The sequence below is a fragment of the Trachemys scripta genome, chromosome 9, assembly GCF_013100865.1.
Source record: "Trachemys scripta elegans isolate TJP31775 chromosome 9, CAS_Tse_1.0, whole genome shotgun sequence".
In the NCBI taxonomy this organism is placed as follows: Eukaryota; Metazoa; Chordata; order Testudines; family Emydidae; genus Trachemys; species Trachemys scripta.
The window spans coordinates 102,218,528-102,240,214 of record NC_048306.1 but is presented as its reverse complement, the minus strand read 5'-3'; the positions used below and the strand labels follow the sequence as shown (position 1 = coordinate 102,240,214).

The 21,687-nt window shown below is 48.7% G+C and overlaps 1 protein-coding gene across 1 annotated transcript in view; it reads left to right on the top strand.

The window, feature by feature from the left end:
* LOC117883326 (probable cation-transporting ATPase 13A4) overlaps nt 1-21,687 on the top strand; it is a 73,678-nt gene that overhangs the window by 27,038 nt on the left and 24,953 nt on the right. Inside the window, exons 9-18 of the mRNA XM_034782556.1 lie at nt 1,343-1,474; nt 2,609-2,779; nt 5,820-5,977; nt 8,956-9,144; nt 10,879-10,940; nt 11,713-11,863; nt 15,801-15,887; nt 17,482-17,635; nt 19,231-19,342; nt 21,082-21,206. Coding sequence (XP_034638447.1) covers nt 1,343-1,474; nt 2,609-2,779; nt 5,820-5,977; nt 8,956-9,144; nt 10,879-10,940; nt 11,713-11,863; nt 15,801-15,887; nt 17,482-17,635; nt 19,231-19,342; nt 21,082-21,206 — 1,341 coding nt within the window. The remainder of the gene's footprint in view (nt 1-1,342; nt 1,475-2,608; nt 2,780-5,819; nt 5,978-8,955; nt 9,145-10,878; nt 10,941-11,712; nt 11,864-15,800; nt 15,888-17,481; nt 17,636-19,230; nt 19,343-21,081; nt 21,207-21,687) is intronic.

Sequence of the window (21,687 nt, the reverse complement as noted above, 5' to 3'; positions counted from 1 at the left end):
TTGCCAGAGCAACCGTGTACCTCAATGGCACCCGTCTAACATCTGCAGCTGAACATTCCCATTAGAAACAGGGTCAAGCGAGGAAGATTGGATTCAGATTGCTCAGCGGCAGGTGTTTGGATCCAAAGTTCTTGTTTGGACCCATTGAGGAGATCAGTCTCTGTCTCAGTGTTTAGATCCAGATCCAAACTTTCACCACATGATGGGGACGGGGGGGGGGGGGGGGGGGGAGTTTGCTTCCAGGATCCTTGTTCAGACCCTTCTGTGACAGATCTGGAGTTCTGTAAGAATTATGAATATTGCATGGTGCTCTGCTCATTGGGATGTTTAGGAGACATTAGTTTAGGTCAGGGGTTCTAGATCTTTTTTGAAATCATGCCCCCACTTAGTTTTGTTTTGTTTTTTACTTGAAGCCCCCCTTCTGTTAGCGAGCAGGACATTCATCCTGCCCTTGTGAAAACCCTTTCTAGAGGCTCATGTCTTCTAGGAGGTCCAAACACTAACCCCCAGGAGCGAACAGGGCTGCCACCCCATGCACCCAGGTTGCAACGCCACTCACTCAAATTTAGCCTCGCTTGCCCTGCTCCCCCCGAAAGTCAGATGCACCCCCACGATTGAGAACCCAGGGTTTAGGTTAATGGGGTCTGTCGGGAAAAACAAGCAGGAAAGGAAGGAATTGCTCAAGATACCCACTTCTCTGCAGACATTTGAGGTTAAGAGACAATGCCAGGACAGGCAAAGGCCCAGGAACACCCAGGCAGGGTCCAAAGGGCATTTCCTCAAGAGAGGGGTATTTGTTTGGGGGAACCAGACTAAGACACAGGCACCCGCTGGGGTGTCTGAAGAAGTTAGGCCTGTCTCGGTTACCAGCGGGGAGGGTAAATCTTAGGTGGGAGAGACATTCATGTACCCGATTGTTATTTTACAATCCCTGTTCTCTAAAAGCTTTGTTCCGATTGTACAGCCGCAGTAGACTGGTTTCAGCAGGCTGGCCACGGTGCACCACTGCTCACAGATTCTCAAAGCACAGGTGCTAAGCCCAGTCAGACCCGCGGGGTAAGTGCAGCGGATACCCATGCTGCTGTAGGCCCAGACTCAGTCTAAGAGTGGGAGAATGGCAGAATTCCACCCTGGGATGGGTAAAGGCTCCAGGCCAGACACCCGAGAGGGTGCCCTCAGAGAGAGACCAGGAAGGGGCTCAGAGGCGCAGACAGACTGGCAGCTATGCCCATCTGTACGTACAAAACAAGGAGCAATTGATCTGGTCAGGGGTGTGCTTGGAACTATTTTCTGCTTACGCGAGAGATCAGCACTAAAGGTTTGCATCTCACATTGTCTGCAGGCTTCCAAGAGCTAGAGTCATGCCATCTGGTGCCAGGAGAGGTGCTGGCTTTGGCAGGGGGCAAAGCCCTGATGCCATGCGATGCCATCCTGATCAGCGGTGGGTGCGTTGTAAATGAAGGCATGCTGACAGGTAAGGATGGTGCGTGGCCCATCTTAAAAATCACAGACCTCACAAAGCTGTGGCTTTGCAACTGTTGCATAAGACATTTCTTTTGAGCAAGCAAGTCTTTGAAGAGAAAACTGTCAGGACACAATCTTGTACTTGGCAGCGATGGTTGAGGAGATAAGCAGTAAGACCCACAGGGCAGGGCAAGGCACTCACAGGATTTACTTGAGGACAGGGGATCAGAGAGTTTGAGCCGCCTGACTACTCCTGCACTGACGGAGCCTGCTGACATTCCCCACCGCAAACCCGTGTCAGGTTAGGATGTAAAGCAGCTGGTATACTCAGCAGCCCACTGGGTGTGTTCTGCTTGGACAGAGCGAAGATATTTGTTAGCAGACAGGCATGTGACTAAAAGCTTCCCCTTGTCTTGGGTAATGAAATATTTAAACTGCCCTAGGGAATAACTTCGTGACTCCAGGGTCAGGTTCCAAACAACCAGACACCTGGGAGCCAACAGGCTGGATGCTGGTAGCATCAACTCAGGTCTTCATTTAGGGTGAGCAGCTATTGAAAGCCTGTTCTTGAAATCCTTACTCACGTGAGGAGTATCATTGACCTCAGTGAGCAAGGACAAATCAGGTCTTAGATTTACCTTGGTGAGTCAGGGCTCAGGCATTGTCCCGCTGACTTGAGCATGGACTATTCACATGGACCCTTATTCATTTGCCTGTGCAGCCCCATGCACACCGAAGAGGGACACATCCATGCAGGCATAGATGCTCCAGTGGTCAGGGCACTTGTAAGGGACTTGGGAGAGCCAGGTTCCCTTCCCTGCTCTGCCATGGACTCACTTGTGTGACCTTGGGCAAGTCACCTATTCTCTCCGTGCCCATCTGTACAATGGGCCAACAGCCCCACCCTGCCGCACAGGGGTGTGAGCGGATAAACACATGGAAGATTGTGAGACGCTCAGACGCTACAGTGATGAGGGCCAGAAATAGAAATAATAATAATTTTCCAAACTTGTTTGTCGCCACTTGGGCTAGCTGCCGTTTACCACAACACACGCTACAAATGGTTACTGTGCAGGCTTCAAAGGGATGCCCACGGGTTTTGGAATGCACTGCACTTTCCTTAACGCAATCCGATCTCCTCTAGGGGAAAGCATTCCAGTAACAAAGACCCACTTGCCCCAGGCTGAGGACTCCAGGCCCTGGAGAACATGCTGCGCAGAGGATTACAAAAGACATGTCCTTTTCTGTGGAACAGAGGTCATCCAGACCAAGGCAGATGGCAATGGGCCAGCGAGAGCTGTTGTGCTGAGGACTGGTGAGTCAATTCACTCTTCACGGCGCTTTTCTCGAACGCAGTAGCTGGACCAGGCTAAGGACACGTCTAGACTGCAAAGAGAGACCCTCAGCAGCAAGTCTCAGAGCCCGGCTCAACTGACTCGGGCTCACAGAGCTCGATCTGTGAGGCTAAAAATAGCCGTGTAGACTTTCGGGCTCATGCTGGAGCCCAGGCTCTGACACCTGGCGAGGTGGGAGGGTTTCAGAGCACAAGGTCCAGCCCGAACCCTCACATCTCCGCGGCTATTGTTAGCCCCCTAGCGTGAGTGCTGCAAGCCCAAGTCAGGTGACCTGGGCTCAGACTCGTTGCCATGGGGCGGCGGGGGGATGGGTGGGTTTGCAGGGTAGCTGTACCCTACGAGTCCAATCCTCTGTCATACCAGTCACATGGATGGTAATGGATTTACTCCCCATTCACCCCAGTCTGGCTGAGAGCAGCGTTTGGCCAAGATCTCTGTCTGCACCAAATGTCTATTTCTTGTTTGTATTGCTTGGCATAACCCTTTAAAAAAAATACTACAGCATGCTACGGCGTTAGCCCTAAAGCCTACAGCGCCCAGATATACTGTGTGGGACCACCGCTGTACAGTAACGCAGCCCTAAATGCTAGAACAGAGTCCCATACTCAGCTCCTCTCCAGGACCTGGCTAGCTGCGGGATTGACACCCTCCTGGTCGGGCCCCATGGCAGCTGTGCTCCAGCTAACAGTCCCCACCTGGTTCAGATGCCTGGTTCGAGGGTGCTTTTGGCAAGGGGTTTCCGACAGTCCACTAGAGCCCAGGTTTGCTGAGCACCACCACGCTCTTGTCCTGTGCCTACGTGGAGGGCTGAGATGGCCGAGTGAGGATGGCTATTCCATTGCTGGTGATTTATTTTGTGATCAGGAAAGAGCTCCCTTGGGTGGAGCATCACATTCTGGATACGTTTCCATGGGTTTGCACAAGCATCTAGCTTTTTAAACAACAGTGGCTATGCCAGGCCGCAAGAGTTGGTCTGAACCTGAGAGTTTGAGTTCAGCGCAAAGGAGACACATCAGAGTGTAAAGGAATGAACAACACCCGAGGGTGCTCCGGCTGCTCTGCCACTTCCTCACTGGGGGAGGATAGGCGAGAGACTGCACTGCTCCGATCCTGCTGTAGCCTTAGATGAGTTTAGGGTGCAAACCGCACAAGGCACTAATAGATTCTCTGCTCAGGTGGCTACGTGAGAACGTTCCCTGAGTTGAGATTGGTAGAGCACACAAATAAAAAACATGAAGATGGTACTTAAAATTCAAATAAATCCAAGCATAAGCATAACTATACAAAACCAGATCTGTCTAACAAAACACCCCCTGGATCATGCATGCTTACAGCCTTAGGCGGGCTCCACATAAAGCAATCCCCCAGTGTTGACATATCAGTCTCCATAAAGTTATAAGCAACAGCTAAGATACAAGAAAAAGTGGAGATCATTACAGGGGGCTTGTTTGTAGTCAGGCTTCGGCCATTTGGTCATCCTTGGTGTCCCAACTAGGGGCTGGCTTGACAACCTCTCATACACTGTTCCATTCCACCCACATGCATCTGGACCATGTGTGATCAAGTCACAGCCATCTATTCATATCTGGTATTCTGGGAGCTCTATTTTAGGGTTCCAGTCATCCATATGTGGTATTCCGGTTGCCCATAATGACATTTCCGACAGTTAAACCAATAGTTTTGGTACATCAGAGGTTAGCTCTTACTGCAGAAAGCCCCTAAGATGCTACCATCTGTTCATTTGTGGGTTTATCCTATTTATCACAATATGCATATTGCTAACTTCTAGGTCTCACTCTAAGCCTGTAACACTTAATGCTTAAAACCTCTAGCCAAGCCTATTTTTAATACATGCATTTTAGTTTTTCTGCTTGCTGTTACAGCTTCAAAAATTTCCATTATTATTTTATCCAAAACCATAGACCCTCCAAGATCAGGTCAGGGGCCAATCAACACTGCTAATGCTAGATCAGTTCTTAGAGAGACAAGGTGGGTTAGGTCAGATCTTTTATTGGACCAACTTCTGGTGATGAGAGAGACTGGCGGATGCAGAGGATTTGAGAAAGAGGAGCAGGTCCACCTCTCCATGTCTTTCCCTTTCCCCGAAAAGTAGTAAGAGAGGACAGCAGACCAGCCATGCCACCCATCCACCCACTGAAGAAGTTGAAGCATAAGAGGAGGTAGAGAGGCACTTGCCTCACCACAGACGATGGCTAAGGCCAGCAGCAGAGCAGGCCTTTTGGAGGATGGAGGGATCTCAGAAAATGCCTTTTGATTTGATGCAACTCGCTTGGGTGCTTGTTTTAGCCAAATTTCAGACAGATTCTGGGTTCAGGTGAATCTGAAACTCAAGGTAAAAATCTGCTTTCCCAAGACCCAGTAGTAAGGTTCCCTGAAACTCATCCTCCCACAAACCAACGGGTTTCACAGAGCCTTCATGAGGACTGGGTTAGCAGTGGATGGCACACCTCAGCCACAGATGGGAGACTCAAAACATCCTCACAATGCTCTTAATCTCTTCTGTATTGTAAAACCAGCACTAAAGTCCAGCACCTGCCACTGAGAATCTTCTAGCTCAAGTAATCACTTGGAAGGATCCCCGAGGTTTACAGTACAATGTTGTCTGACCTTTATTTGAAGGCAAACCTATTAGGCAATCAACTTTTCGTGATCACTGAGTGCCCAATCACACAATTACTTACTATTGTGTTTAGTCCTCCCGAAGACACCTATATGCGTCTGCTCATGGTAGTAAGTACTACACACAGTAGTGAGCGTTTGCAGGATTGGACATGCTGATGATTGCTTAAGACAAATATCACCGTCTCTGGAAAGAATGTTTCCATATAGTAGCTTTTATGAATTGTAATGTGAGATCTGGGTCTCTCTTTTTAAGTTACAGTAGCTATGAATCTTCTCATTCCACCATTTTTCTTAATGAACTTTTCGAACCAATTCCACCATTTCCTGATGTCTTGTGGGTTTGGTTTGTCACTTCAGGTTTCAACACAGCCAAAGGAGACCTGGTCAGGTCTATTCTCTACCCTAAGCCCATGAATTTCAAGCTGTACAGAGACGCCTTACGGTTCCTGATGTGCCTCATAGGGCTTGCGACCATTGGAATGATCTATACAGTGTGTGTTTTTGCACTAAACGGGGTGAGTGGGACAAATCGCCACAACAAAATTCAGAAGGCACAAAAATGTGGAGTGTCTTACATTTTGTTGCACTTATGAAATTTGGTCTTATTTTCACTACATATTTGCACTAGAATGTGGGGTCATTTTAAAATGAATTTTTTTACAGAAACAAACAAAAAAGCACCACTTCTCATTTTCATACCAAGGTGCAAACCCCCACAAATATTCTATGTTAACATTTCCTCGGAGGTCTCCCCAGTGAGTCCTTTAGTTTGCTCTTTGAGATAAAGATTCTCTTCATAGCTGGGGCTCATACAGCACTGAGCGCGCTGTCAATGCTTAAAATGTTCATTTAAAAATAGTCATGATATTTCACGAATGCAACAGTTCAGAGCAGGAAGGCAGATGATGTGAAATGCAACAAATACACCACAGAAATTATTTGCAATATGTTCTGCACTTTTGCACATTCCTAGATTTTGTATTAAAAAAAAAAAATCACAAATGTGCCACAGGGTGTGGGCGACACACAGAAAAGTGCCAGACTGGAAAAGGCAGCTTTTTGAAAGCTGCTAGGAACTGGCCATGTTTGGAGAAGCCATTGAAAAGGCCAAATCCTGAGAGGCAAAAATCTTTATTCTGCAGTTTGTTCCAAAGGGGAAAAATATATTCCCTAGTCAATCTTCAAACATTTGGTTCAGAGAGTGAGTTTACCTCAAGCTGTTTTCCAGGAAAGTGTGTTTAAAATGCAACCCAGTCCTGCTCTACAGCGTCTCCTTCTATATTGAACGTTCTCACTTGGAATACAGAATATACAAGGTGAGACAATCAAAGCTGCAGGAACCTGGGTGTCCATATTGTCAGACTTACCTGAAATTCAGTCCTGCCAGATACGGAATGTGTCAGCTTCCATCAGTGCTGAGCTATTAACAAGACAGACACCTTCGAGTTACCTACAACAGACAGAAAAATCGAGTGAGATTGGTGCACCGCGTGGTCTGATATAGGAACAGTGGGGGAGGAATGGTGAACACAGACTGGACACTGGTAATGCTTCAGATATGGCACGTTCTAGTGGATTGAGCTAGGAGTTCCTCATTTGAATTCCAGGTCTGCAGTGTCTCGTTCTGTGGTCTTGGGCGAGTTACTTAGGCTCATGATTTTAAAAGTGGCTTTAATTTTCAGTGCCTTAGTTTTGGAGGCCCCAACTTGAGATCCCTTGAGCATCATATTCAGAGGGGCTGAGCAGCTGGGAACATAGCTGGAACCAGCAGGCATTGCAGGTGCTCAGCACGTCTGCCAGTCACACCGGCGGTCTCTCCAGCTGTCCCTCAGACATTTGGGGTGCCCAAATTAGAGGCCACTTTTGTAAGCATGGTAGCTGTCTGCATCTCCTGTCCAGGGGCATGTGAACCGTTTGCACACTCTAGCGTGACCAGGGGCTCCCACCCCAGTGAGCAGGGCTGGGAGCCGTACAGCCACGCTGGAGGAGCTGCCCGGGCTGTGCACTGTCTCCTGTGAGCAGCGGCCCGACATGCTGCTGCTTTCTCCACTGCAGTTCCTGGTAGAGCCCTGCAGCTCCGCCGACATCCACTTTATATCTGTGGGTATCTGCATCCGCAGATAGCAATTCTGTATCCGCCCAGGACGCTACAAAAATGATTAGGGGTTTGGAACAGCTTCCCTATGAGGAGAGATTAGAAAGACTGGGACTGTCTAGCTCAGAAAAAGGACGACTAAGGGAGGAGATGATAAAGGTCTGTAAAATCATGAGTGGTGTGGAGAAAGTGAGTAAGTGTTAGTTACCCCTTCACATCACACAAAAACCAGGAGTCACCCATGAAATGAACAGGCAGCAGGTTTACAAACAAAAGGAAGTATTTCTTCACACAACGCAGTCAGCCCACGTTGCCAGGGGATGTTGTGAGGGCCAAAAGTATAACTGGGTTAATAAAAGAATGAGATAAGTTCCTGGAGGCCAGGTCCATCAATGGCTCTTAGCCAAGATGGTCAGAGGCATAACCCCATGCTCGGGGTGTCCCTAACCCTCCCGTTGCCACAAGCTGGGGATGGATCGCTCAGACTTGCCCAGTTCGATTCATTCCCTCTGAAGCCCTGGCACTGGCCACTACAAGGGACAGGATACTGGGCTAGCGGGACCCTTGGTCTGCCCGTTATGAGCAATTTGAGAGACAGTCTCAGTTGAACTCATCTTTAGGAGAAGCCATAAAAGCAAACACCTCCCTGCCTAGGATCATTAACGATGCTGTGGCAATTTTTGCAGTAAGTAGGGCTGTTGCCCTAGTAACCTGGCCTTCTGGCGATTGCCTTCTGTTTTCCTAATTTCCTTCTTCAGTGTCAGCAAAACCCTCGGCTTTAGCCAGAGCCCACAGGGCAAAAGACAGGGCCTGGAGTGAAACGGGGATTTAAAGCTATTCCTTGCACTGCCCCATTCCTGGTGCTGTCCTGTGTGTGTTACAGCAGTCTGAGGTGTGCTCTAATTGTACCAGCCTGGAATGGCCCCAGGGTGCCAGAAACGTAGGCCGGGATTGGCAGAGCATAGGGTATCCCAATCAGACCCCGTTTTTGTAGCTATACTTTCCCTGCTATGCCAACAACAGGGGAGGGGGTGTAGTATATTAGCACCTACATCTGCTCTATACCTCTGCACAACCAGCCTTCCACCCAGGTAAGCTTCATAATAGAGAGGTTTTGCTGCCAACGGTATGACACAAGGTGGCCACATAGGACCCCAGGATACTGTCAAGTATTTTTCACTTCCTGCCCTCTAAATTGTTGTATCATGTTGCTAGGGTCTTTTAAACAGCTCCCATGTTCCACCCCAGAAGTGGCTACATTTCAGCAACAGGGAAGTGATTTTTGCACCTGTCAAGATTTTGGACACAACCCTAGTATTACCTGCTTGCTGATGAAATCTTAGTCCCATAGAGCAAGCTGATGTTCTCTTGCTGATAACAGCACTTGTTTTGTGTCAGGAAGAGGCAGGAGAAGTGGTGAAAAAGGCACTGGACGTCATCACTATTGCAGTCCCTCCAGCTCTCCCTGCTGCTTTGACGACGGGGATCATTTATACGCAGGGCAGGCTGAAGAAAAAGGGAATCTTCTGCATCAGTCCTCAGAGGATCAATGTGTGTGGTCAGCTGAACCTCATCTGCTTTGACAAAGTGAGTGTGATGGACTCGTTATTGGTTTATTAGTAACAATGGAGTTCAGCTGGGAGCGCCTGGAATCAAACCAGGCCATCAAGTGAGACTGCAGAAACCAGGAAGAGAAAATGTTGCACTTGTGACAGACGAGGGGGAGAAAATTTCCATTTGATCTTATTTGTCCATTTGCTGTGTCAAATAAGATTCTGTCTCCCTGTGGGGGGGAAGAGACCTGCCAGAGATTTAGGCTGAAAGGGGCTCAGACTCAAACCAAGGGAAAATGAGATGGCTACAGTTACTGCCAGAGCACCCTCTCCCCCAGCATTTCAACTCAAACTTCAAGTACATGGCCTTGATGGAACCATAACCAAACCCCATTGTTTGTATCATTTCTTGTATTGCACCTTCTCTGAGTGTTTTATATATACATGTGATATAAAATCATGGCTGGTGTGGAGAAAGTAAATCAGGAAGTGTTATTTACTCTTTCTCATAACACAAGAACTAGGGGTCACCCAATTAAATTACTAGGCAGCAGGTTTAAAACAAACAAAAGGAAGTATTTCTTCACACAATGCACGGGCAACCTGTGGAACTCTTTGCCAGAGGATGTTGTGAAGGCCAAGACTATAACGGGGTTCAAGAAAGAACTAGATCAATTCATGGAGGATAGGTCCATCAATGGCTATTAGCCAGGATGGGCAGGAATGGTGTCCCTAGCCTCTGTTTGCCAGAAGCTGGGAATGGGCGACGGGATGGATCACTTGATGATTACCTGGTCTGTTCATTCCCTCTGGGGCACCCGGCATTGGCCACTGTCAGTAGACAGGACACTGGGCTAGATGGACCTTTGATCTGACCCAGCGTGGCTGTTCTTATGATATGAAAGCAAAACCAGACAGTATGGCCCCTTCGGTGCGATATAATTCAGTGCTCATGGTGCATTGTGAGATGGGCCTTTCAAAAGGCTGAGTCTCTATTACTGACATGTGGGGCTGGTCACACACTGCAGGAGTGCACTGCCTCCCCTGGACACTGATCTTCCAAAGAAGTTAGGCCACTCCATTGTGTGGCTGTAGTCCCATAATGACCCTTCAAACTCTCAGGCTACGTCTGCTCTGCAGTCAAGGGTGTGATTTGCAGCACCGTAGACATACCTGCCCTAGCTGCAATCATGCTAAAAATAGCAGAGAAGATGCAGCGGCAGGGGCGTCAGCGTGGGCTGTACAAGGCTACCGGAGACCCGTGGTACATGCTCATGTTGTGGCCCCATGCTGAAGTCCGTGCTGCTGGGTCTTCACGCTATTTTGAGCTGTGCTAGCTAGCTGAAAGTCAGCAAGGCTACGCCTACCCATGCTGCAAAGCAGCCCCTCAATTGCAATGTAGACATAGCCTTAGTCCAAGACATCATATCCGCACACTCTAATGTCTATTAGCATTACAATCATTTAGCATTGACATGGCATGATACAGAACTAGAGACTGACCCTGTACTTTCACACACATGTAGTCCGTACTTACCCAAGCTCCACCATCCACACACAGGCGTGTTAGTGCCAAATGCTGCACCGAGGGCTTTATGTTTTCCTCTGAAGCATCTGGCAGTGGCTCAGTGCCCCATTACTCTGAACTAGTACGGTGTTTCCTCTGTTCCCAGGCAGGGATCGGTTGAAACAGATCCTGTTTTCACTCCTCTTAGAGCTCAGGTGTCTTTACAAAGTGAAGTTAATTCAAATGTCCATTTTAACCTAGACTGGCACCTTAACAGAAGATGGACTGGACTTGTGGGGGGTGATCGCTTCTGAAGGAAACAGGTAATGATCTTTGACAATAGATGGAGCTTGTGTTTTGTTGGACTGTGCCTGGATTCGGTCCCAGTAGCTCCCCTTCACTTCACAGCAGCAGGGTGAGCCCAGGGGATGGCTAATGGGGTCATTCAACAGTCTGAATTTGGCCACGATCGGTAGTGACTGAACTTGGCTACTTTCAATGGCTGTTCAGTGGCCTTGTGAAATGAGCTGGTTGTCTCAGCCAGATCCTGCTGACCCAGGTCACAGAATATCACCGCAGCTGTCACTATTTCTCACCCCCGTTGACAGTCTCAGCAGGCTGAAGGGTCCAGGGAGGCTGTTCTAACCTCTCCCCCGCTCTCATGGCTGAGGCATATTGGCAAGGCAGAATGGATCAGTCTCGCTGTGCCCGTTCAGGGGATACATAGAGCACACACATCCACTGAGCAATTTGCCATCTGTGGAGCCAATTTCATGAAAAATGAAATATTTTTTATTTAAGATCAAATAAACCAAGGGAGGCACTGAGCCAGCGGCTAGGTCTGCTTTGCAGTGCGATTCAAATTACACTGGGGATGGCCCTGCCCCTAATGCACGATGACTTGCCCAGAAGAGCAATTGAAAGAATGACACATGCAATACAAATGAAAGAGAATCAACTCTACAAAGAGCAGAGTTCATGCGGCTGATCACAGGACAGGGGTTCAATCGTGGCGTGGTTTTATTGTTTTTACAATTAGAGGAGCTGCAGTTAAGTCATGTAACACAGCTACTTTTACGCTTTCTTATAAACCAGTTTTCAGAAAGTCCACAGCTTCGCCTCTGGTCGCAACTTGCCCTGGGGACGAATGTGCGGCGCCATGGTGAGCTGTCATTCACTGATTGTCCTGGACGGAAAGATACAGGGAGATCCGTTGGACCTGAAAATGTTTGAGGCAACTAATTGGGTAAAGCTCTGTTTTATTGTTGTTCTAAGAGCGGGGAAGATCTTGGTACTGGCACAAGGTGGGGGCCATGCCTTACTCACTGCTGCCTGCTCCCAAACAGAAACCAAAAGGAAGGGTCCTCCCCTGCCCAGAAAGTAGATACTGGGCAAAGAAAAGTCCCATCCCAAGTCCTCCCTTCCACAAGGAAGGCAGGAATATCTCTCCCTGAGGAGAGCCCAGCGTTCTCACCACTCCACTATGTTTTTTCCCTCTGGCATTTGTGCAGATCACTTGGGGTTGGTAGGTTCACGAGCCCCACCTGTCTTCCCAGCCTAGTTTCTTAGGCCTGGTCTACACTTAAAATTTAGGTCAACATGGCTTTGGCATGCAGGGATATGAAAAATCCACACTCCTGCGTGCTGTAACTATACCGACTAGCCCTCTGGGCAGCCGCAGCTAGGTCAACAGAAGAATGCTTCTGTCACCCTAGCTACCGTTGCTCGTAGCTACCAGCTGGGTGACGACAAAAAATAATTTTCCCTCTGTTGATACTCACACCTTCTTGTCAACTGTTGAGAACAGGGCACATCTTCCATGATTGAATTGGCCTCGTTAACACTACAATACGTAATTTTCCCTCTGTTGATATTCACCCCTTCTTGTCAACTGTTGGGAATGGGCCACATCCACTCTAATTGAATTGGCTCATTAGCACTGACCCCCCACTTGGTAAGGCAACGCCCATCTTTTCATGTGCTGTGTATTTATACCTGCTACTGTATTTTCCACTCTGTGCATCTGATGAAGTGGGTTTTAGCCCACAAAAGCTTATACCCAAATACATTTGTTAGTCTCTAAGGTGCCACAAGGACTCCTTGTTGTTTTTGTCCTGTTTAGGATACACAGACCGCCAAGGGAGCTAAGATTATTCCACAGCACAGACCAAGACTGAGTTAGAAGTAAGCTAAAGTAGAACGTCCGTCAGTTGTCAGAGGCAAAGACCACACAGCTAGGTTGTTTTAATTCTAGCCAGTAGAGGGTAGGAGCACACACGTACAAAGCTAGTGAATTGCTCAAGCAGGCTGCATTCTGCGACAGAGAACAGGTATTTCAAGGGCCAGGAAACTGAAGGACGATTGTCTGTCCTACTCAAGGATAGGATCATTAACCAATACTGCAAATCACAAGGTGGAGTGAGCTACTGGAACTCTGAAAGTCATAGATAGACAAAAAACAGGATTCTGAACCCGATGCATCACTGCTCTGATCCAGTACAGCAACTCCTGTGTTCCTAATATGTAGCTTATCCTGGAATTTTACATTTGGCTTCGTGATGATGTAGGCAACACAATTTGTAAATGGGATGGGGTAAATTTAACTTGCATCTAGTGGCCGGTTGCAGTAACTGCAGCTCTAGAGTTAAGCAACAATGCTTAAACTAACTGGCAGATGAAATACAATGTGGATAAGTGCAAAATAATGGATATAGGAAAATATAATCTCAGCTATATATACAAAATGATGGGGTCTAAATTAGCGGTTAGCACTCAAGAAAGAGATCTTGGAGTCATTGTGGATAGTTCTCTGAAAACATCCACTCAACATGCAGCAGCAGTCAAAAAAGCGAACAGAACGTTAGGACCCATTAGAAAGGGAATAGAGAACAAGACAAAAAATACTGTAATGCCACTCTACAAATCCACGATATGCCCACACCTTGAACACTGCATGCAGTTCTGGTCGCCCCATCTCAAAAAGATATATTAGAATTGGAAAAGGTGCAGAGAAGTGCAACAAGAATGATTAAGGGTATGGAACAGCTTCCATATGAGGCGAGATTAAAAAGACTGGGAGTGTTTATTTTAGAAAAGAGATGACTAAAGGGGAATATGATAGAGGTCCATCAAATCATGACTGGTGTGGAGAAAATGAATAGGGAAGTGTTATTTACTCCTTCTCATAACACAAGAACCAGGGGTCACCCAATGAAATTAAGAGGGAGCAGGTTTAAAACAAACATAAGAAAATGCTTCTTCACACAACGCACAGTCAACCTGTGGAACTCTTTGCCAGAGGATGTTGTAAAGGCCAAATGTATATTCGGTTAAAAAAAGAACTAGATAAATCCATGGAGGATAGGTCCATCAATGGCTATTAGCCAGGATAATCAGGGATGGTGTCCCTAGCCCCTGTTTGCCAGAAGCTGGGAATGGGCGACAGGGGATGGATCACTTGGTGATTCCCTGTCCTGTTCACTCCCTCTGGGGCATCTGGCATTGGCCACTGTCAGAAAGCAGGATACTGGGCTAGATGGACCATTGGTCTGACCCAGCATTGCCGTTCTTACGTTCTTAACTAAATTCCATGGCCTGTGTGCTCTTTAAAGGGCAGCATCAACTAAGTAAAACACAAACACAAACCAACAAACACAACAGAACCTGCCTTGTAAGCAGTCACCTCCAGAAGGACTTGGACTGCCAAGATGCACAGTGTAGGGATGAGGTCTTGCCTGGTGAACAGAGCAGGGTCCTGGGAGTCGTGATTTCTGGGTTCTGTTTCCAGTTTTGTCATTAGCTTCTGTGTGGCCTTGGGCAACTTACACTGTGCCTCAGTTTGCCCATCTGTAGACTGTACATAACTACATCCAAAAAACCCTATATAAAGAATGTTAACATTGCCCACCCCCTCTGCTCCTGTTCTCCACTGCTTCCTCCCCATTCTGGCTCTGCCCCCCAGCCTCTCGCCACCCTCTGGCTCCTGCAATGCCCTCTCCCCATCCCTCCCCCTTTCCAGTTCCTTGCCCCTCTGCACTCAAAGTGAGGCGGCTTCCTCCTCCTCTTTACTGCCTAGAGCTAGCCGGAGGAGCACTGAAAGCAAGTACAGACAGACAGTCTCCTGCTCTCTCAGTCCTGGTGCCTGGATCCACAGTGGCTGACTGCAAGGGAAGTCTCAGGACGCAGCATGCTCAGTCATTCGGTGGGGACGGTGCGGGCACATTCCAGTCTCACGCAGGAGATGTGAAGGGCCAAAGGATGCTCGGGCTAGAGGGTCTCTGGAGAGTTTAGCAGCCACTTGAATAAATCTCTACTGAGCGCGTGCAAACTGCAACTTTCCAAAGGCATAAAACTGGGCCAAATTTGGGCAAATTTGCATGGGAGCAGCAGCAATAGGCACCACCCTGACCCTGGGTGACCCCCTGCCAATTGTCAAGTCCCTGCTCCAACACAGGGGGCACTAGAGCTACTAAAAAAAATCCTTACAGCTAATTTGTTAACATGAGCAAAACATTTCCCCCAATCTCATCCCCAGAACCTGCTGTGTCTTCCCATAAAAACCACAGCCTGAGGCAGACACCTGGCATGGAAGGCTTCAACCCAGTGGTTAAAGTCTGGCAAAGCTATTGGATGGCAGCCGTCCGCCTTGAATGCCAATGGCGTAAGCCCCAACACAGTTCAGTTCCTCTGCGTTACGCTGCAGCATCGCGAGTGGCTAAAACGGCCCATTCCCGAGCAGCAGTCCTTGGCACAGATAATGCAGGCATAAGGCGCAGGGCCGGGGATGAAGCTGGCACCTCCTAGCACTTGAGCCGTGCTGTGTGGTATTCTCTCTCCACTGTCCCTCCGGAAGCAGGGTCTGATCATGGGACGTGTTGGGCTACCTACGGCACGTATCATAATATTTACCTTCCTCACAAGGGATGTTGTGAGGGTCACCAAAAGTTTGCTGTAAAAGACTATGAAAGTATTCTCGATTATTTCGCCACGTCATTCATACTATGTCACAGAAAAGATTTGTGTCTATTTCTCAGGCTTTTAATAAACGATCCGGGGGTATCTGCTAGGACAGGTGTGGTGCGAACTTGATTATTAATTCACCATTGACCATCATTCAGTGCAGATTGTAGAATTTATCTTAAAGCTTATGAGATAAAAGGTCCTCTTTGTCTTTAAATAAACAGGAGATCGAGGATTCCTGTGAAGATCATGTTAAGAATGGCGAATTCACGCAGGCTGTTGTTATTAAACCCGGACCCAAAGCCAGCAATGTAAGCTTTTTATCACATCTACACCATCTATAATTAAGTTAAATTAGAGACAACAATCATTGGCTGCTCTGCTAAGAAGTCCTCGGTCACCCTGCCCCTTTACATTTCTTCAGTCCATCCTTGTGCCTTGGATCGAAAGCAAAGAGATTTCTCTCTAATCATTATCTCATGTTATCTCAGCAGCTCTGCCATTCACTTCACCACTGGTCCGTTCTTGAGCACAGACCATCATACAGGCTGGGTTGTGGGGTGGAGATAACATACCACTGAAGCTAGGTTGGAGTTCCCAAGGTTTCTATAGGACCAGAGTGTGCTTGGCCCTTAGGCAGGGGGCACTGGGGGGAGGAAGGGCGCCAGGATACTCCTCCCTTCCTTGTGTGGCCGGTTTAAAGGCCAGTCAGAGTCGCGGTCCCTGTCCTTGTGGGAATGCAGGGGCTGCTGTGTCCCGGCTCCCCTGGGGGCGCGTGATACCCCCAAAGGGGGCAGGACCAAGGGTCCGGCTTGGCCCATGCACCTGCTAGCAGAGCTGGGCAGGGAAAATAAATGAAAGGCAAATGTCCTGTAACTGCTTCAGGCCAGTTTGAAAAGAATCCAGCACTTTCCTATGGGCTGGGTTGTGACAGCCTTACCTCCGGGAATCGATGGCTCTACTCGGGGTTACTCACCAGTGGGGAGAGGAGCCCCCCGTTATTATATCAGAGAGATGTATCAGCTGGGGCTCTGGACCAGTCTATCCATTCTAGTCTGTGTTAATTCACAAGTGACTGGTCACACAGATCCTGCTACTTGTGTGTTTAGTGACGTGTTAAAACTGGATCTCACTGTCCAGGAAGGTTTTCCTGAAATTCAGCTTACAGGTTTCCTGCCTAAAATTTCAACGTGGTGCTCCTGACCACTACGCTCCTGACTGAATCATTCCCCTCTGCTCTGGGAGTTATCACCCCTCCGATAGAGCAAACAATTGATTTTCTTCCTCTGAAGCATCAGGGCTGGCCGGGGCTGGAGACGGGACATTGAGCGGGGGGAGGACTGGGAGGGGGCACCGCATATTCTCTCTCAGGTGCTTGGCTGGCTGGTCGGCGCTCACATGCTCAGGGTCTAACTCATCACTATAAGTGAGGTTGGGTAGGAATTTTCCCCCAGGCCAGACTGGCCGGGACCTTGGGGTTTCTCTCCTTCCTCTGCAGCGTGTGGGTGCGGGCCACTTGCCAGGACCATTTGGGTGCATCTCATATCATCCTTTCCCTGCCATTGCAGGAGCTTGGGCCCTGGTGAAGCTCGGTCCCTCCCATTCGCTACCTGTGGCAGATAATAGTCCAGTCTCCTGTGGGCTGGGATGCTAATTCCGGTTGTTGGGTTTAGCGTGCGGGTGCTGAGGGCTGTTGGCGGCTTGGGATATACAGCCGGTCAGACCAGATGCTCTGGTGGGCCCTTCTGGCCTTAAATTCTATGACTCTAACCACTTTGCACAAAAGCCCAGAAGTCACAGTTTGTGCTCACACCTGGCTCAGCCCCAGCACCCCGCGATGGCCCTGGGAGCAGCACAAAACCCTCTGACTTACCGTAGCATGTAGTACCTGCGCTTCTCTCCTAGGTTCCAGTGGAAGGAATTGCCATCTTACACCAGTTTCCATTTTCCTCAGCCCTGCAGAGGATGTCGGTCATAGCTCAGGAAATTGGAGGGGAGCAGCAGGTCTTCATGAAGGGAGCTCCGGAGACGGTGGCCAAGTTTTGTAGACCAGAAACCGGTAAGTAACATCTCTATAAATGCTCAAACGTCTGTGAGATGTGGCTTTTAAATTGTAGGGGCCTGCACTGTGACTGGAGAGATCCAGGTTTGATTTCTGAGCCCAGACTCTTACCCCCAGACTGACAGGAATTAGAACTTTGCCTTCACTCGACAGTGATGCATTCTGGCTGGTCTGAGTGGGATCTGATTGGGTCTAACCTACCCCTGCTCAGCCAAAGAATGCCACTGAGAGATGAACAGATGGTACAAATTGGTGGCGTCCTCCACAGTGGACCTTTCAAAGACAACCCTCTTGATTTTCCGGCCTACAGTAGCCAAACAGTAGTATTGCGTTTTCTTTGCTCTTGGCTAAAATGACCAATATGATTCACAGGGTGAGCTAGTGGTTAGAGCAGGGGACTAGAAGACAAGACTCCTGGGTTCCAATCCAGCCGCAGCCACTCGCTTGCTCTGTGTCCTTAGTCAAATCACTTAAACTTCCTGATCCTTATTTACCCATCTGTAAAATGGCTAGAACAACACACCTACCTCGCAAGGCATTAGGAGAGTTTGTTAACATTGATAAAGCAATTTGAGAGCTTTGGATAGACAGTGATAGAAAAGAGAAGTATTGTTACTATTACTATGCCAAGTCGAATTCATCGGGCTAATCCTGAATCAGTCATGTGGCTTATCAATAATTGGGGGGCTGGGGGGGTGCCCCCGGAATTCTCTCCTGTTCAAAGGCAGCCCCATGCTTCCAGACCACTTTAGCTCTCCAAAGATGGCAGATTAGCCATGACAGCACATTGTTCTTGTCACCGTTCAGGGCAACTGCACCTGTATTTCCCTCAGGCTTCCAGCTCCACAACTACTGCCTATCTTGGGTGCAGACCTGTGTGTCTTTCCCTCCTGACCAGGGTACGTCAAAGCTGCACAGTTCCCTGCCTTCACTGTATTTCCCAGCAAAGAGAGTCTGTCTAAACAGATCTGCTTGCTTTCTCTTCAGAGGCGGATCACAGAGGGATTGGCACAGATACGTTACCACCCGCCAGCTTCTATTCTTAAGGCGAAAAGCATCACAGACAAAACATTAAAAACAGTGAGAGAAGCTACATATGCTAATAAGTTTACCAGGCATCGCCCCACCCTAGGGGCTCCTTTGTGGTTACAAGGGCCGAGCTTTGGCTCAGAACAAGTGCACAGTCTTATGAGGTGGCAGTAAGCCCAGTCCTTCCAATCGTCCCCTAAGGACTGGGGCCCTGCATGGCCCAGGGGTGCAGTCGGTTTGCTGGATCAGGAAGAAGGTCCTAAGTCCGTTCACAACCCAGGCTTTTATCCCAAAGTCTTGTCTTTGTTGGTCTCTGGAGAATCCAGTTTGAACTAGTCGATGTACTTCTCCCCTGAGGGGTGACTTCGAAGGCTGAGAGAGGACATTCATTAGCACCCCCTCCCAACTAGAGCAGGAACGTACAGTGCCGCGACAACGCGACAACAGGCACACAACTGCATTTGAATGCAATGTGCCCCAAAGGGATTAACCCTCATTCAGGAAGGTTGAGCTTAATTCTGTGCGGTTTGTTCAGGACACTGTCACTGTTCTCTCCTGCACAGTGCCACCCGGTTTTGCCAGTGAGCTTCAGCTCTATGCAGCGCGGGGCTTCAGGGTCATCGGACTGGCGCACAAAATTCTGCAGGCAGGGAGGCAGACAGCTGCCTTAACAAGGTAAGACACAGACAGACTGCCACTGACGTACTGCGTTCTGTAGCAGTCCAACAGTGCCTTGGGCTGCACGGAGGACCGTTGGCACATATAGGCTATTCTGCACTTGCACTGTTACCAGGGTGATCAGCACCTGGCACTGAGCACTCGGTTTCTGAGCATCCCCACAGCAAAGTGCTACCTGTGTTCCCATCTCCTTGCTATTTGTGCACTCGCCCGTGCGTGCCTGGGGACAGGTCCCATTGCTCTGTGAGAAGAGATGCTATAGGAGTCTTTCTTCCCCAGTCAATTGCGGGAGAACCTGTCTGTCCCGGGGGAGGGAGATTGTGGAAAGGGCTTTGGAGGACTATCCGCACTCTCGCATGACCTTACCTGCATCCTCAGTGCAAAGTAGCCTGGTTCCAGCCCAAACTACAGCACAGCTCAGGCTTTAACCCCTCCCCCAAGCCACACACGTAAGGTGGTGTGTGTAGACGGGGTGTGTTGAGCAAAAACATGTATAGAAGCCCAGGCTAAAACGACAGTGACACATACCCTATAGCCTGAGCTGACAGCGCTCTGAGGCAAGAGTAGGCAATGAATGAGTTCAGGAGGCAGGTCTTTGAGAGTCTCCACTTAAAATCAGGATGTGGACTTGTCTAGGCTGGGAGCTCTCCAGTCTAACGCCCAAACTTGGTGTGCAACATATTTTGCAATCCTGTTTTGTCCTATGGGCAATATTACTAGTATAATAGGTGACATATGGATATTGCTGACAACGTTTCTTGTGATGTTGTGGGTCAAGCTGCAAAGTGCAATTCTGCTCTGAAAAGTGACCTTTAAAATGGCAACTTCTTACTCAGTTGATCTGCTCACTGTGTGCGTTTGCAGAATCAGACCCTACTTACCAGAGTGACTAGAACAAGTTTCGGTCCTTTCCCTCCAGTCAACCCCCCGGATCCAGCCCACATCTGGGAGAGAGAGCTGGAGTCTGTTCTGGCTCGGTCCAGCAGCAACATGATTGTTAACTGAGTTCCATGCAGGGCCAAATCCTGCTCTCACTGGCCCTTGTACAACTCTATTCAAGACAACGGCATTGCACACGTGTGAGTCAGGGCAGAGTTGGAAGACATTGAGGCTGAAGAGGTGTAACTGAGGGTGGAATTTAGCTTGCAACATCTTTGTTGCCAGCGATGATGCACGAGCCAAAAAGAACCCAGCCTGACTTTCAGATCTGAAGTTGGATTTGCAGAGCTGGTAGTTACCAAACAAACATCTTTTTATTTATTAACTAAGTAAATATGATTTGGTGTCTCTGTGAGATAACATATGGGATCCCCTTTCCCACCCCCATGCCAATGTTACAGTGACCTTGCAGACTAGAACCAGCCAGGGAACTGCAGCTCCATTTTGGTCCCCAAGGCCACAATGAAATCAGTAACAACCTCCAGAGCTAGATATACACTGCACTTCATATACAGACCAAGGAAAGTACAGAGAGAAACAGGGAGAGAAAGGGGGAGTCTCCTTTCAAAATACAACCAGTGCCACCTAGTGTCACTGTTCTGCAAAGCTTCCAGGTGTAGGTAACTTCTCTACTAATACTGACAGACATACCTCAGGAGGGTGTTGGAAGAGCTAATTGAAAAAGCGATTTTGAATCGGAATAGGCATCATGTTGCTAATAGGCTGATTCGACATAAAAATAGGACTGAGATTCCAGAAAGATTAATAAGACACGTCTCTTCCTTCTTCATTCTCAGGGAGGAGGTGGAGTCCGACCTGACGTTCCTGGGCTTTCTGATAATGGAAAATCGGCTGAAGGCAGAGACCAAGCCTGTGCTGGAAGAACTCAGCGCTGCCCGCATCAGGAGCGTTATGGTCACAGGTAGCTACATGGGGACATTCTTTTATGCTGTTGCTTGGTCACGGATGTTGAGTAGAAGAAATAGTGTTTTTCATTCAATTGTATCCCAGGAAGCAGCCGTGTTAGAGTCATGACTCCTGCTTGAACCACGTGTGTGTGTCCCTGAAAATTTTCCCAGCCCCTTCAGACAACTGAACTCCTAGTGCAGCCCTGGCTTCCTCCTCCATCAGGCCCCCTTTCTCCACGGTCGGCTGCTGGACTGACTTACGCTCAGAATCTCTCTCTCCCTGCCCCCTGCTCCCAGGCCTCTTGCTGTCATGTCTGGTTCTGTCAAACGTGCCAGTGGCTCTGTCCCACTCCCTTCTCTGCCTACACCCCCCCATGTTCCCCTTGTTCTGCAATTCACGTGGGAGAGCGGGGTGCTTTGGGGCAGGGGTGGCAGTAGGGTTGCCAGGCGTCTCATGAAGTGGGCTGTAGCCCACAAAAGCTTACGCTCAAATAA